General features: G+C 49.1%; 1 protein-coding gene across 1 annotated transcript in view; it reads right to left on the bottom strand.

Moving 5' to 3' along the window:
* The window catches only part of ADAM12 (ADAM metallopeptidase domain 12), a 309,331-nt gene that overhangs the window by 38,104 nt on the left and 254,571 nt on the right, over positions 1-16,656 (bottom strand). Inside the window, exons 12-14 of the mRNA XM_019654224.1 lie at positions 15,136-15,313; positions 10,598-10,687; positions 8,797-8,992 (exon numbers count right to left, since the gene is read on the bottom strand). Coding sequence (XP_019509769.1) covers positions 8,797-8,992; positions 10,598-10,687; positions 15,136-15,313 — 464 coding nt within the window. The remainder of the gene's footprint in view (positions 1-8,796; positions 8,993-10,597; positions 10,688-15,135; positions 15,314-16,656) is intronic.

Genomic DNA, 16,656 nt, shown 5'->3' with positions numbered 1-16,656 from the left:
TTTTGTACAGCATGACCCTGTCCAGGCAACAGGGATGTGGGAGACAGAGAGCTCAGGAAATGGCCATTTTTAGCACATCTTCCAGCCAGGGACAGAGGGCATATAATTGGGTTTGCATTGCCAAAGCTTTGGGGGGCTCTTGAATCGTATGCATAGTGGTCTCTGTTGAAGACTATACGAGAAATTCAGGAAAACGTTCCACCTTCTCTAGCATGAACTGTGCCCTGTGCTGTCACCGTGGTCTGCCTTCTCTCCCACAGGGGTGCCCTCTCTGGGCGCTGCCTCTCCTATCACTTCCACCTGCTAGGATGCCACCTTCCCAGATCCCAGCTCTGCCCTTGCCAACTCCACTCCCAGCTCTGGGGAGGTCCCATTTGCCTTCCAAGGTGACTGTTGACTTATTTAAGTCCCCAATCTAACAACGGGCAAGACTCCCCTCCTCCCAGGGAACAGAAGGTGTGCTTATTCCTCAAAACATGTATCTTTCTTCACCCTGCACCTGGTTCCCCTTCATCAGCCGCGAGCAGCCATGATCAGCATCTCATTAAAACAAACAAGGAAGCAAACTGACAAACCAAATCAAACCCTTGCAACAGCTGAGATCAGAAACAGGTTCAGCCATTGACCTGTGCGCTAAGCCACCCCAGTACTGGACCTCTCATTTTCCCATTCTGTTTTTTTTCCAAACCACTTTAGAGAGGCCTCCCGAAACTTCTTTTTAAGGCACTACCCCAAACTGGGCACAATTCATGGGAAGAGGCAAAGTCGCCAGCTCATCAGGCTCACGTCCCTTTCACTGCATCTCAGAGTCACATGTTGGCACACAGTGTGACTACACCACACACACACTCAGCTTCTGCCGAGTGCCGAGTGCCGATCTGTTTCTTCCACACTCTGCCCTCTTACTGTTTTTCATCTACTTGCTGGCGTAGGGGAGGGGTGAGGAAGGTGAGTGTCAGTGTTGAGCCTGCACTCTAGACTGACAGTAATCCTGTCCGATGGTACTTTGATCAAAGTACCTGGATTCAACTGATGAAAGCAGTTTGAGAAAAGTGGCACTGTTGCAGAATACCAACAACTAAACGGTTGTTTGTGTTTTTGCACGAACCCTTGTTTTATTGCTTGTCTGGCTTTGTCTCTCCTTCCTTCTCTCCTCCCTCCCTCCCTCCCTCCTTCCTTTCTTCCTTCCTTCCTTCCTTCCTTCCTTCCTTCCTTCCTTCCTTCCTTCCTTCCTTCCTCCCTCGCTCCCTCTCTCTCTCTCCCATCCTTTCATCATGTTGCATACTTCAATCGCACACAGATTTATTCGGCACTTACCACCTGCCAGACACTGGGGGTACAGTGGTGACCAATTTGGACAAAACTACTACTTGCTTCAAAATTTCAAGGAGAAACAGAACACAAGCAAATGAACACGTCCCCCTAGCCTAGTGGTGAGAGTACTATGACGACAACAGTCCGAGCGTCCAGGGCTGCTCTGGACGGGCTGCTCAGGGAAAACCTCGGAGCGGAAAACCTCCTGGGGGCCGACAACTCGCGCCAACTCTCGTCCACACTCTGAGGCTGCTGTTGTTTCCACGTGAGGTGTGGGGGTGCTGAGTGGCAGAAGGGGGAGGACGGTGGAGCGCAGCTCTGTGTACAAGGCCTGTTGTCACCCAGTTGGCTGGCGTTTCCTGCCCTGGAATCTCCACATGGATGAGAAATCTTGCATGGATGTTTAAAGACCAAGGAGTTCGAAAGGAACAAACCTTTTTCAGAAGCACCTAAGCGGCTGAGACTTGATCCTGGTCACAGCACTTCCTGCTGCCCCACCTCCACTTTCAGGCTGCGGGATGGTGCCATGCAGGTCCCAGGCCACCTCCCAGTGCCAGCAAGCTGCAGCCTGAGGTGGGGCACTGCTCGGCACCACCCTTTCCGGCACCCCCGCCCCTCCTGGGGGAGACTCTCTTTCTAGGAGAGCCGGTGCCCTTGCGAAGGTTTCCTCTGGTGCTTTGGAGCACCAGTAGGGGCCTGTGAAAACGAACTGTGGCATAGGAAACATGGGCTGTTCAACTGTTTGTCATCTAACACTCCTCCCATATTCCTCATTCTAGGAACAGAACACGTTTCTTATGGAAAATCCATCCTATGTGGTTCAGGTGGGGCTAACCTCCCCTCCCCAATGCCAAAGGGATGAGTGTAAGCTTCAAGTCTGACAAGTGCTCTATGCCACAGGTCATATGACCGGGTCGGTGCTGACACATGACCTCAGCCAGGTAAGCAGTCTTCCTTGGGACTTCACTGCTGGAGCCAGATGGACAAGGGTCCTGGGCTGCTGTATTCCTCCACATCGGGGCCTTCTTCCATCACCACCTGCCCCCGAGGCCGCGGTCAACCCTCCTTCTCTCATTCCTCCTGTAGGGCTGTCGCCCACCCCTCTTGTGATGTCCCAAGGCTTGTGCCTGACTGTCAAAGCCCCCAAGAACAGTGACGGTGTTCAGGCCTGTGCAGAGCAGATGCGATCCAAGAACAAACGAGTGAAAAGCCACAGACAGGCAAAGCATCTTGGGGAAAGCACAGCATGTCTCAGACGTCCTCCCCAGAGGAAGTCAACTGTGACTTCCGTAGAACAAAGCATCGGGGGTAAATGGACACCATCTCCTGGCTTATCTTTTCTGTGACTCTGGATTTGCATTTATTTATGTCCATCAAATGAAGTATTACCACGCTGTCTCATGAGGAAGGAAGATATAAGTTCACAAAACAGTTTACTTGCTGCAAAGAGCAGCTGTCATTCCCTCCAAGTTTTTGGCAAAGTAAGAAGCCTGATACGCAGGAAACCATTTCTGGGGGCTCAGAGCTTACTCTATTTATGAGCAGAGGCAGCTCTCCTTAAAAAAAAAAAACACCAGTGAAGGAAATGGATGTGAAGACACAACACAGAGACAACTTCGTGAGTGCCTTGGGTGTCTGGAACATGCCGATGACAGTTAGGACAGGGACAAGGGTCCAGCCAAGACTCTCAGGTGGCTTTTGTGTGTTGGTGGCCACCTGGCATTTATCTTAGAGACAGAACAGTCAATCATTTAAAAAGTGTAAATGGTTTGTATCCACTCATAAGATGTTATAAAACATTGATTTGTCTAATGTCGCTGCACTTAAAAATGCTTGTTCATGTTTCTGTGAAGACGAGAGGTTTCATGTCTATCTCTTGAAAAAAATGACACGTTTTCTTACCATTACTACATCTCATGAGTTTATAGCCTGGCAATTCTTAATGATGGAAGTCTTAGATGTTTTGCCATAATCAAAAGATAAAATGTAGCTTTTCAGAGGAAATTTTGACATCCTACTGAGTTTTATAATTATATAGGAAGAGCTGGATTTTAATTACCAGTTTTATCTTCAGAGTGATATAACTTATATTTGTAATTGTAGTTTGGAAGTTCCCAATGTCATCATGTCTTTTGAAAGAGACATGATGACATCTTGAATTAGGCCCACAATTTACTTGATCTAATCTTTCCTTAAAATGACTCCATTATGCAAATGTACTTCTCCGATTCAGTCAAATCAGCTTCCTCCTCCCCATCACTGATTTTCCTAACCTCTGTCACGAATATTCACAGACAAAGGCACTTTTATAAACAAAGGAAGGCTGTCTTCATTCTCTTCATGTTTCTTAGTTTCACTTCTCCAAATTGACCTCTGTGTTCATCAGAAAATGAAGCCCAAGAAAACACATTTTATGCTTTCCTTCTCATACAGTGGGACCAAAGCGAGATTTTCCTGACTCCTATACAATATGGCTCTTGGAAAAACTTCTTCCCATCTATCGCCACCATCATTGTAGATGAGGAGTAAATGTCCTACCCCAGGTGTAGCATGATAAACCAAACTCATTTAAAGCGGCCTTGCAGATAAACACTGAATATTTACCAGCTCATAAACATGGTTTGGCTAGCTCACGCTGCATCCATCAGGTGACGCTAGATTCCGGTGAGTGATAAAATGGACAAAATGAACACATTTCAGGACTTCTCTGATGCAAAATGTTTCTGGCTCTAGACGTGTAGTTATCCGTGAGATTAATTTCCAACTCATGGTTTCAGCAACCATGCTTGTGGTTCAGATAAACAACACTGGCAAAAGTAAATGTTCTGCCTGAAGAAAATTATCCAGCTGTATTTCAGAAGGAATCAAGGTCACGTAGCATCGACAGAAAATCTCTGTGGCGATTAAGACTAAGCTGGACAAAGACAGCTAAATACAAGGCACAGTTTGAACTGTGGATAACATTTACGTGTTTGCTATCAACAATGTGAAGTCTTGGGATACAAGATCTGTGAGAGGAAAATCAGTGAGGGAAAAAAAATGCAAACTCCAAGCCAACAAGGTCATCAGCAACAATAATTTGAAAAACAAACAAATGAACCCAAAACTCAAAAGACATTCTAAAAGTGTATGACTTTGCCAGTTGGGAGGTGCAGGCATATGTTTTGAATTTTTTTTTATCATTTTGTTTATAGAGAGGTTTAAAAGTAGGATATTTTATTGAAATATTAATATGCTGGATTGAGAAAAGCCCATTTCAAAAGGGAATGGTTAGCTGCAAGGAAGGGCTTCATCCGGGCGGCGTTCGGGCAGCCAGGTCTGGAAAGTGGTAACTGCTTCCTGAATGTAGCTGGAGATTTCTGGATGAGTCAGTAAGTCGGCCAGGTCGCCTGGGGACACACGGCATGGGCCAGCAGAGCAAGACTTCAGTGACTCGCAGCGTTCAGAGCATTTGCTAATGGCTGGGAAACAAGGTATTGCAAATGCGTCCTTGATGATAGATTTTCCTTTTCCGAATCCTGAAAGCGAATTCCAACCGCCCACTGTAACACAGCCTGAAAATGCTCTCAGCCCGGTGCATCTCGCCGCCGGCCAGGGGCCTGGCTGAGGAAGTCACCTCTGCCCCTGGGAATGTGATGGTCACATCCTGACTCTACTCCAGGTCCAGGCAAGAATACACAGGAACTGTGGGAAGTATGTCACTCTGGCAGAATCGGGGCTCTTGAGTCAGCGTCCCACAAGAGCAGGACAGCAGTGAACATTTAACAAATGAGAGGATGGGGTGACAGCTGAGGACCTCTGCTCTCCAGGTCACAGCCTAAGTAAGCTCTAGACAAGCAGAACTGCCCGCATCTGCCTGGAGTGGCCCCATGGTTCCTGTGTGCCTCGACCCCTGTCATTCTGTACGCAGGAAATACCCTTCCTCTCCACCCTGGCAAACGACTGCTCCAGGGCCTTCCTGGTTGGCTCCCGCCCCCTTCCCCCAGGCTGAGCCCCCATCTCTTCCATGTCCCACCATATCGCAGCCTTTTTAAAGCCCCAGGTCTCATCAAGATCTTGCTCGTTAGTCTGTGAGCATCCTGCAAACACAGTCACGTCTTATTTATAGAGTTCAGATTTACCAGGTATTGTGCACCCAGCATGCTAGTGCATGTGATGAATTACATAGAGCAGATGAGGCTGTGTTAGAGGACATTGTACCCATGGGGTAGGCATATTGCTATCCCCATTTCACAGAAAAGGCACAACAAGGTTGCGTAATCCGTTGAAGGTCACCCTGCCAGTGAGTGGTCTGTTCAATGCCTGTGGCAGGCAGAAAACAGACCCCCAGAGAGGTCCAGGCCCTAATCCTCGGAACCCGTGAATATGTTACCCTACATGGCAAAGGGACACAGAAGCTGTGATTAAGTGAAGACTCTTGAGATGGGGTGATGGCCCTGGGTAATCTGGTGGGTCCTCATAAGAGGAAGGCAGAGGGTCAGAGTCAGAGGAGGAGTGGTGACTATGGAAGCAGAAGTCAGAGAGAGACAGAGATTTGAAGATGCTGTGTGGCTGGCCTCGAGGATGGAGGACGAGGCCATGAGCCAGAGTGCAGGCAGATGCTGAAAGCTGGAAGAGGCGCGGAGACCCCAAAACTAGCCCTGCCCTGCTCACAGCTTGATTTTAGGGTTTCTTAGCCCCAGAACTATAAGATGATACATGTGTGTTGTGATCTGCTTTTGTGGTAATTTGTTACAGCAGCCAGAGGAAACTCATACAGTGCCCTTGAAATGGACAACAAAATAACAACATTGATATGGAAGAAGAGGAACACGCTGCATTTGCAAAGGGGGTGATTAAAGGCCCTTCTGAGAAGCTCCCGGTAAGGAGGGCCACCGCTGGCCTGGCACACAACTTCTCCGCCCACCTGAGGAAGGTCGTGTGGAGATCTGAAGTACCAAGAAGGGGTTGGCCCAGGTAGACTGAAACCCAGAAAGTCACGAACCCGAGGTGACTCCCCAAATCTGGTCACCACACTGTTGATTCCAGGGACTGTGAGCATCCCTGAAGCCAGGGATGGTTCGTGTATGTGCAAGGAGTGCCTCATGGCAAACTCACCACTGCCTGGCAGAGGCTCCTCAGTCCGCAGGGCGAGCGTGGTGGGGGAGAGAAGCTGAGAGCCCCTGGGCAGCAGCCCCTCCGCAGGAGGCAGAGCAGGCGCCCTGGCCGTCACCCCTGGCCACAAGGGCGTTGACAGTTCAAAGCAGGTAATTTCCTCCTGCTCTTGCTTTTGGAAAGCTCAGTCCATGAGTCAGGTTGTCGGTTTGTCTGCCTGTCTGGCCGTCTCTCTCTGGTCAGGCAGCTCAAGAAGGACTAATCCGATGAGATAATAAACACCAGGGTTGGTCACCATGAATCAAAGGCTTGCAGCCAGCTGAGTCACACACTGGTGGTGGCTTGGACAGAGCTGTGGAGGTCTGTCAGGCCTCACTTTGGAAACAGGGCCAGACATTCTAATAAGGCAGGGCACTGAGGAGCACGTTTCACCCCCAAAGCTCCAAGTGCTGTCTGTGCTCTGGCCGTGGAATGCTCCTTGGAAGGGAGCCCTATAACATCCATTGTAACTCACAAAGGGGAGAGAGACTGGAAGGGACAGCCACTAAGGATGCTTTGTGCCATGAAGATTTGGTCTGCCGCAGTGGCCACTGTCCTAAGGTGACCTCGCTTGGCTAAACGATGTCTGAAGTCACTAAACCATTCGGAGCCTATACAATCATTTGACACGTGTATAGTGAGTACCTACTTTGTGTTTGTCATCGAAAGGCATTCACCCAGCTTGAGACTGAGGGACCCCATCGTTGCCTGGGGGCCCTCCCAGCCAGCAGGCAAGGAGGGCAGGACTGGGGGTTGGTCAGGGACCAAAGATGAAGCGCTAAGGCCCCAGGTACATCAGGGTCCCTGTTTCTACCTGTCTAGCACATCAACAAAGCCCGAGGAACGCTAGAAGAGCTCAGAGGGTGAGGTGAGTGGGGGCTGCGTCCCAGCTGCCCTTTCTTCTCCCTTAGAAGGTTTGAAGGGCAGTGGGCCCTCTGGCTGGTGGGGTAGTGAGTTTCATGACAGGACCCAGCCCCAGGACACACCTGTCCCTGTTCTCCTTGCTTAGGTCATTGCTTTCATATCACATCACATCACATCACATTAAAAACCTCAGCTTAAATATCTAGTCATAATTTTCTGCCCTAGTTTACTTCCCTCATCACTCCGAAAACCAAAACCTCACCACAATAGTCTGACAAGGGTCCGTATTGGATTTCTCTCCTCCCGAGAGCCGGGGCCTGAGCTCGCCTGGCTCTCTGCCTCACGGACCACAGCAGACTTGCCACAGCTAGGGTCTCTGGCCAGAACTGAGGTCACCCTTGCAGCCAGCGGGAGGAGGGTGAAGAAGGATGACAGGGTGGGGCCTGCATTCTTAGAAAATGCTCTCCGTGGGAGCTGGAGATGGACTGCAAGGCCTGGGGTGACGAGCCCACAGGGCCCTGGACCTTTGGCCCCAGAAGACGGGCCATGCAGGAGAGCCACACACAGGGGAGCAAGTCCCCCCTTTTCGTAGCTGAGCCTCCATTTAAGTTTAGAACGTCCATGGAATTTCAGTTCAAGGCCTGTTCACCGCGGTGATTGCACAAGGAGGGAGTCACATGCTGGGTTGTGGGTCACAATGGACTCAGCTCAAATCCCAGCCTCATGACGGGGGAGACTTGGCCTCTGAGTTTGAGCTTTGCCTTCTGTAAAACTGCAGTCATCGTCCCTACCTCAGGGGTCACTGGAGGTTTACGAGGGACAGGTTGTACTGAGCACGCAGCCAGAATCGCCCACATAAGCAGCAGTGGAGGAACGCCCTCTAACTGTCACAGCCACCTTCCTGCCTGGATGCTTCTTTTAGAACACACGAGTCCATCACTCTGCTTTCAGAACCAAAATGGCCTCAGCTCCTGTCTCCATTTTCTTCCACTGAGCTCTGGTGTCCGGGACTCCCTCCCCAGCTGTCCCTTCTATGTGCCTTTCTATCCGAACGCTGGCTCACTACTTCCCTCTCCCCATCGCCCCTGGTCACAGACTACCCCCCTGAGCTGCCCTCAGGCCCCTCCAGCGGCAGTGACGTTCTCTGGCACCCTCAGCACCTGGTCAGGGTCCTCATTTGAGCACGAATTAGCATTTACACAATCAGAGTGGTGGTGATTAAGCTCTGTCCATCCATCTGTCCAACTACCTGTTAAGCTATCTGCGATCAGGGGTCACGGCTGGCTTGTCCCTGACTCCCATGACACACGTAGGAGAGGCTCACACATCTCTCGCTGGACCGCACTGAGTTCCCCAAGGCCGGCCCCAGCCCTGCCAGGGAGCCAGTTCCCCCATTAGACCGTGTGACCCAGGAGTGATGCTTCCAACGGCAGCGAGCAAGCTCCCCAGCACCCCACTCTGAGCTGAGCTGGTGGCACTGCGTACCTGGTCCCCAGAGCGTGACACACTGTTGCTCGTGGGTCTGACAGATGCCGTTGAAGCAGTAACCATCCACGCCCTGACACGGGTGCCCGTCGTGCAGATACACGTTGGCTGGGCAGTGGGGGCTGGCCCCCGAGCAGAACTCCGGGAGGTCACAGGAGTTGCTGGGGTCCCTGCATGCCGTCCCTGCTGGCTTCAGCTGGAAGGAGAGAACAAGGAGGTAGAAGGGGGGTGGGGGTGGGTTCTCAGCAGTGCTCCTGGGGTGGAATGGAGCAGGCCATCCTCACGAAACCTCACATAAAGGGGCAAAGACTTCAAAGCAAGTCCCCTTACAGCAGAGGGAGACACTGAATAAACAGTCTTACCCTGGGGTTCCCCTTTCCACTATGGGGGCAACCAAAAGAGCAGCCTCTTTTTAGTGTCATGCAACTTAGGGTTTTCTGATGCGTACACAAGCTGGTCATTGGCTCTTGTCACCTGGGGGGCAGGCGGGAGGGGGCTGCCTGATGGACCCATTGGTTCTTAAGGAAAAGATCTCTAGTCACCAACACCATTATTTGTTTTAAGAGAAGGTTTGCACTTGCAGTGTTAGCATGTGTGGGCAAGGTGACAAAAACAATTCTAAGGGCACAACCACAATAGCAACTGTACACTGTCATCAAACCGTAGCGCTGGAAGCCCGTCTGCAGGCCTTTACGGGGAGAGATGGAGGAGGCGCAAAGCAGGGGCAGCACGGGGTGCTGGGGACCCTCCGACCAACGCCTCATCTCTTTGTGATTGAAGAAGTGAAGGCAGCCGATGACCTCCCCTGCCCCACCCTGTTCCAGGCATCTTCTGCCACCGGCTGCTACGTGCCAGGGGGTGCCAGTTTCTTTTAATGGCCCCATTAGTCAATCACGAGGAGGAAGGGGATAAAACGGAAATTTTAAGCTGAGCGTAAAATGTTTTAAAGCATTTCTGGATCCCTGTCCTCCAAGAGAGCGGTTCCTGCAAGCAGGATGCCAAGATCGATTGTTTAATTAAAATGAAATCAAGTTCTACCCTTGGAACCTCTGAGCCAAAAGCTCTGTCTTCCATTGTCACATCTCAGGTCTGAATAATGAGACAAACAATGGAGTTGCCAAAACCAGCGCTGTACTGGCGGCTGGAATGGCCAAGGTATAAAGCCACCCTCCTGGCTGGGCTGGGTCAGCCGGCACCTTCTGTTCAGAGGACATGGCGATCTAGATGTTTATGTGGCGCTCTCGGACAGCCAAGGCTGCTCTGCCCAGCAGGCAGATGGTCTTAGGACCACGCGGAGGCCGGCTTGAGGCTCAGCGACAGGCATGGGGACTCCGAATCCTTCAGGTGCTGGTGACAGGACTGCGTGTGCCTCCAACAGCAGCACAACTGGAATATTTAACATCGAGCTGGTTTTTTGTTTTTTTTTTTTTGGTCCAATTGCTTTTTAGTTTGTAAGTAATTTATCATAGGTGACTTAGCACAAAGACGGGCCCTCTGCAGGCCAGCCGAGTGGCTCAGTTGGTTAAGAGCTCGCTCAAAAGTGCGAGCTCTGAGCAACAGTGGTGTGATTCCCAGCCTGAGCTGAGTTGCCAATGAGCTGCCCAACAGGTGGCAGGATGGCTCCGCTAAAAAAAAAAAAGGCACTTCGCAGGGAGATGAGATCACAAACACAGGAGGCGACGATACTGACGTGCGTGATAAGGAGTTCCAGTTTCCGCAGCAGTGGGCGCTGTGTTGCTCGCCCTGCAGCAGGGCTGAAGCACTCGAACCTGTGGGCGACCCTGGGGGCCAGAAAACTCACCTGGCAGTCTTCACAGCACAGCCCGTGGGCACACACAGCATCTGGCTTCAGGGTACAGGTGCTGGCATTGCAGCAGAGACTCGTACATTCCTGGAGATGGAAATGGGGTTTGTTTGATAGGGTGCTGGGGAGCAGCTACTCGTGGAAAGCAAATGTGCCTTAAGTGACTACAAAAGGGAAGAGAGAACAAGAAGGCCTGGCCCTCGAGCTGAAAACCAGGCTGACGGAGGATTATCTTCATCTGTAAGAAAGCAAAGGTCTCTGAAGAGTTTATGGACTGACTGGGTGTGTGGGTCCTCAGGAAAAAGTCAGCAGCGCCTTTCATGAGTAAGGGAGCCTGGGCAGGAAGTCTGGCTGGGGAACTCATTCAAGTCAGCTACAGTTGGGGCTCTGGAGGGAAGAGGCGGTGTCCGGTTACTGCAATGAACTGTATCAGGGTCCCTGGAACACTATGAACCTACTTATTTAAAAATATACACAGATGCAGGCAAACATTACACTTCCAAGACTGAGCCTTTCAACCTGGAGCAAACTGGCAGGAAATGAAATTAAATCAATTGTGTTTGAACCACAATCCCCTGCATCCAACTGAATTCTGTCCATGAGACTCTTGCTCAGCACGGTGGGCTGTTGGACCTGACAAGGCACCCCTCAGGTCAGAAATGTGAGTGAGAATGACCGAGAGGCTGGAAGGAGGGCTTTGGCCTATGCCCACTGATTTGCAAGGCATCTAAACAGACAGATCAAACATGAGATGGACTGTCCTCTCTGGAATAAAAGTAAAAGAGGAAGTGACGCTCTGTTATGCAGTGCTTCACGAGTGCCCATTTTCTTCTAACAAAAAGAAACGAGAGATTGATAACCTTGTCCTTAGCTCTCAACAAAAGGCCTGCACACATTTATCTGGTGTATATACGAAGTCCTTGTACTTTAAAATACTCCAATAACTTAAAGCTTCTGCGTTTTACAAAATATTGAATTATCAGAAGAAGGAAGCATTCGTAGAGTCTTTAGTATTGATTCATTTATCAGGGTCCTTTCATTTTATTTCTTATATGATATGTGCTGAAGAATTTATATATTATTGGCTACAATGAAGTCAATCATATACTGTTGTAATAGTATAATAGTTCACTCCTGAAAACCATCTTCTGAATGAATTTATAATTAGAATCCTAAATGCAATTAATAAAATTTTGTCAATAATCCAGAAGATGTATGGCTAACTTGGATATCTGAATTGGACTCTCTGTAAGACTGTATGAATTATGCTCTTGTTAGGTATTTGCCATTTGCTCTTATTATATATACATCCAAAGTTATTAAATTTTAAATTTGTTCAAGGACTCTATAAACATCCGGAGTATATAATATACACAATAAGATAAAGCTGCCAAGCAGAAGTCACAGCTGTAACTTTCATGACAGTAAGGGCTTCTAACTCATGGACTTATGACCCTAAAAAGTTAAGAAAAAAATTTTTTTAAAGAGTCCATTGATTGCATTCCTGATCAGTGCCATCAAATGTACAGCAACATCATCCTGCTGTCATCCTAAATGGCTCTGCTAATGACACATTAGCCAAATTACAGATTTCCTTGAACTTCTAAATTAAATCAGCCATCCTAGGACTGGGTCCTTAGATCCTTTAACGACTACCCCCAACCAAATCACTAAATAACATAAGCAGCAGTTCAAATGGAAATGCAGCCAAGCAGAATAGCTTTGACTTCAAAGAGGATTGATAATGTGAGAAAGATAACTAAGTTTAAAAGCCATTTCCAAGCCACTGGCATCCCATCGACTTTAAGCAAAGAGATAGGGCTGCTGTCCCAGCCCTGTTAGCTGCAGGAGTGAGTGAGTTGTCAGGATATCCTTATGGTTGATGTAAATCCAATGCCTGGTGTGGGAAGCCTTCAGCAGACACTTGGCCTTTTTTTTAATGACACAGGATCTATTTCTTCTGCAGTACTATATTTATCATAAGAGGCTAATTATTCACCTGTCAATGCATTTATTATTTTAGGACTCAACAGAAGTTCAACAGAGCTGAGGAGCCCCAAGTCTCCAAAGAAGGAAGAATAATTGACGCCATCAGGAAGCTCCCTGCAAATGCCCTAGTTGTCACTCTCACATGGCAGGTAGTAGACATGGATGCTTCATCACAATGAACTGGGGTAAGACGCTCATGCGTCTTCTTGAAAACAATGGAGATTATTTCTGGGATCAAGGGAGCAGAAGCTGGTTCCAGTTGTGAGTTGGGGAAGTTGTTCTGATTTATTGATGTGGTGACACACAGAGTCCCTGATGGGTCATGGGATGTGTGGGCCAATCGAAAGCCAAGGCAGGATGACTATTTCCAGGCCTGAGCACTAGTTAGGGGGATACAGAACCCAGGTTAACATGCTGGACTAAAAGTTTTGGTCAGAGCGATTTGGAAACTGGAAATGGGCTGTCACACTGTTAGACACAGAACTTGAACCTTGAAAAATAAAAACAGACAAAGAAAAATACCCTAAAAAAGTGAGGCAAATGTCTCACCTGTGACTTTGAAAGATTCCTTGGAAGAAAGAACTTTGAACGAGGAAGATGAGAGTTCTTTTCAAATATCAAGAATGTATCCTGCAAAATAAGAACCCTAACCACAGGTATAGAAATTTGGGAGTTACATGCAAGTGAAATTTGGCTCTACATAAGGAAAGAGTTTGATTTAACCTAAGCTGCCTTGCAATGCAATATGCTGCCTGGAGAGATAGGGCACACCCTGTCACAGCTGAATGGCTCCTTGATGGAGATAAAATTGAGGGTCACACATCAGTGGCTGGCAAAAGTCTGACACTGAAGCATTTGCTGACATGCTGGCAGTGGTTGTGGTGATGCTGTTGGTGGGTATGATGGTGGTGATGGAGGCGGAGACAGTAACAGTGGTACCGTTAATAGTGCTGATGGGGAGGGTGGCAGCAATGCTGGTGGTGCTGTAACAGAATATGAGTAAATGACTGCTAATAGTCATTCCAAACCTGACAGTTCATGGGTCCATGAAGAGCTGTCCAATTTATTTAGATTAATAAACAATTACAAGGCATTCAAATAAAACACAAACCATTCTGAAGTCAGCATGGCCTCCCCTGTGAAATATGGATAATTTAAGCTCATTTTATTTTTTACTTCAAGCAATTAAAGGGTCCAAGGAGTTTCCCCTTTGCACACCCCATCCCATGATGGTTTCAATTATTCCTCCATTAATCTTAAAAAGAGTTTCTGTAACCCCGTAATGAGGGCTTGCTTCTGCATAGCAACCACTCCCTGTGCACCGTGAGCAAAATTAAGCACGGCTGTGGGCAGTGCTGTTGTCACTGATGACTCCTGATGTTGGCAAGGGTGCAAAAACATCCACCGAAACCACCGCCGCAACTCCCGTGCTCAGCGCTTATTCACTCCAAAAATTATTGCAGAAATGGTCATGCTGAGACTATGGTCATTCCTGCTGGGATGGGAACCCTCAGCGAGTTGGAGGTGGGCGTGATGAAGATGCTACAACCAGTTGTTTGCTGGATGAGCACAGGAATTCGTGATATGTCCCAGAGTCTCAGCACAATTTTGCCGATTCTCGCATCCTCCTTTCGAGCAGCTCTCCAAGACACGCTCTTCCTAAGCCCTTATCAAGCCCATCTGTGAACCGAGCTAAGCCCGCCTTGAACTTGTCAGCCATTTCAGCTTGCATAAGCTCTTGGGGAGGGAATCCCACATGTAGCCTGCCTGCTGTACAAAGTCTTTGCTTTGATTTATTCTAAACGCAACCTCCTCCAAGCTTCGAGGGGGCACTTGCTTTACCAGAAGGTCTCACTCTATCCCCTCTGTCTTGCACTTTCCCTCTCAAGATTATTCTGAGATGAAAACGTGGCTGCTAAGATTTTTATGTTGATTAACGTTAGCTTGGGCCCTACAGAAACGAGGCAATTTTTCTGGCATTGGTTGGAAAATGGGTTTGAATGAGCCCTTTGCTGGATAAAAATGTTCCCTGTTTCCACTGACTGTCCCTGAAAGCTAATAGGCAGACGGACGGGGGCCTGGGAGCTGCGGGTCCAGCATACAGAGGAGGCTGCAGCAGCCACCCAGAATTTCAACTCGGGAGGAAGGTCTTGGTGAAAAGTGAATGCTGCTCATTCAAATTCCCCTCTATTCACACCTTACAAAGAGGGCGCAATGGTGCTTATTAGCTATCTGAAGCTGGCATGCCAAGGCTTTCTCCTGTCATACTCAAAGCTCAGTGCCTATTCTTGTCTCATCTTGCCGAGAATACCGTGCCCTTCAACAAAGAAGGTTCTTTATCTTTTTAAACCAGTGATAGAACTTGTTCTGTGCGATAGTTAACATTCAAGGCCGCCTTGGCTTGGGAGGCTTGTTCAAGGTGGCCATACAGGACTTGGGCAGCCTGAAATTCTAGCACTTTCTTTCTGCTGCCCAATTCCTCTGAGTTCTCGCTTCTTTGCCCGGACAGGACGGGGAGGCCAACAACCTGGAAACATGTCTCTTACCTCCGGCTCCCCGCAGTCACACTCTTCTCCTTCCTCCACATATCCGTTCCCACACTTCCGGCCCCCGAAAGACTGCTTGACTTCCGGCAGGTTGAAGAGACACATCCCCATGCCTTTCTCCAGGCTGGCCTCCAGGTCCTTCCTGCTGCAGCTGCTGAACACCACGGGGAACGGGTACCTGTAGGGAAGGGCCCAGACAGTCAGACAGAGAAGGGCACGGCTGCAGTGGGCTGGGGGGGGGGCAGGTCCCCGCCAGTGACATCTGCGCAGCCGCCCACTGTTAGTCTCAGTGAATCAAGCCTTCAGCGCCCAGTGTAAAGCGAGGCGCCTTCGGCTGCACCCTGCAATCCATTCCTGTACAGCGGCAACACCACGGGTGAGGAAGTGCTTCATCAAAAGAGCAATGATCTTTTGATGGTTTTCAAATCAACACGTTTAGACGGCGTCTCATTACAGACATTACTAATAGTTCTGTGTGCAGTGATACACCGGAACATGAATTCTTGGGATCTGTAGCTTGTAATATGAACACAGACTGATGATGTCCTTCTTGGAAAGTGAAAAGAAGGAAAAAGTACAAATGACTGTGCTTAGCAGTTCCACCGTTCCATGGACACCCCCCTGCCCCCATCAAAGGTCAGGGTCCGCCGATACCGGCATTTAGGTCTCTGAAGGACAAACCACTGTCTTCCCCAAGCACAGCTGTAAGAGAACGGAGGGGCCAGAAACACAGGGCCTGTTCTTGACTCGAAATACCAGGCTACAAAGGGATGTGTCAGAGTCAGCCGACTTCCTAGCGAAGTTCACATTCCTCCTTCCACGATCTCGAGGGGCTGCTCAGCCCCGTTGCACCTGGTTGGGCTGTGTTACTAATTCTTGGCGGTGGAGCACAAGGAGAGGTGAAGTGGTATGGGTCACGTCGGGTCAAAGGTATTTAAGTGACTGTTCCACTTTATGTCGTCCTTTCTTTCCCCTCCTGCCAGCTGAGCTCAGGGTGTGCCAATCTCCGGGGACACAGAGCAGCCAGACATGGCATCTGGTCCTGACTCACTGTAGGGAAGAAAGCCACCTGAAGCGCAGAGACCCAGTGTGTCAGATGGAAGGGAAGCCACTGCAAGTTGGGGGTTTGTTTCCTACTACAGCTAGTGTTACCCAACATACCTAGAGTGTCTTACTCTTTTTTACAAATGCATTTTCCCATGTCTTGAGGCAGCGAGGATTAAAAGGAACAAGTGTGCCGGAAACCGCGACGGCTTTATCATTTAGCGAGAAGGCAGGGCCTGCTGACCAGCAACCTCGGCACCCATTCCCCGTGCACATACTTACAAGATGGCTTTGTAATTAGATTCCAATCAATTGGCCAAACCAATGCACGCTGCCGTGTTTCCCTGAAGACGGCAGACGAGCCACTATTTCATGACTGAGTCTGGTGATATTTCAAGACCGTGATGATTTCCACGGCCAAGCTGGTAACACTGCACCATCCCCCGCCCAGGGGTTTTCTATTTATCTCAGGTTATT

This window comes from Hipposideros armiger, unplaced genomic scaffold (genome assembly GCF_001890085.2).
Source record: "Hipposideros armiger isolate ML-2016 unplaced genomic scaffold, ASM189008v1 scaffold_216, whole genome shotgun sequence".
Taxonomy (NCBI): domain Eukaryota; kingdom Metazoa; phylum Chordata; class Mammalia; order Chiroptera; family Hipposideridae; genus Hipposideros; species Hipposideros armiger.
Note: the sequence above shows the minus strand (reverse complement) of the source record. Positions and strands in the feature narration are given on the sequence as shown.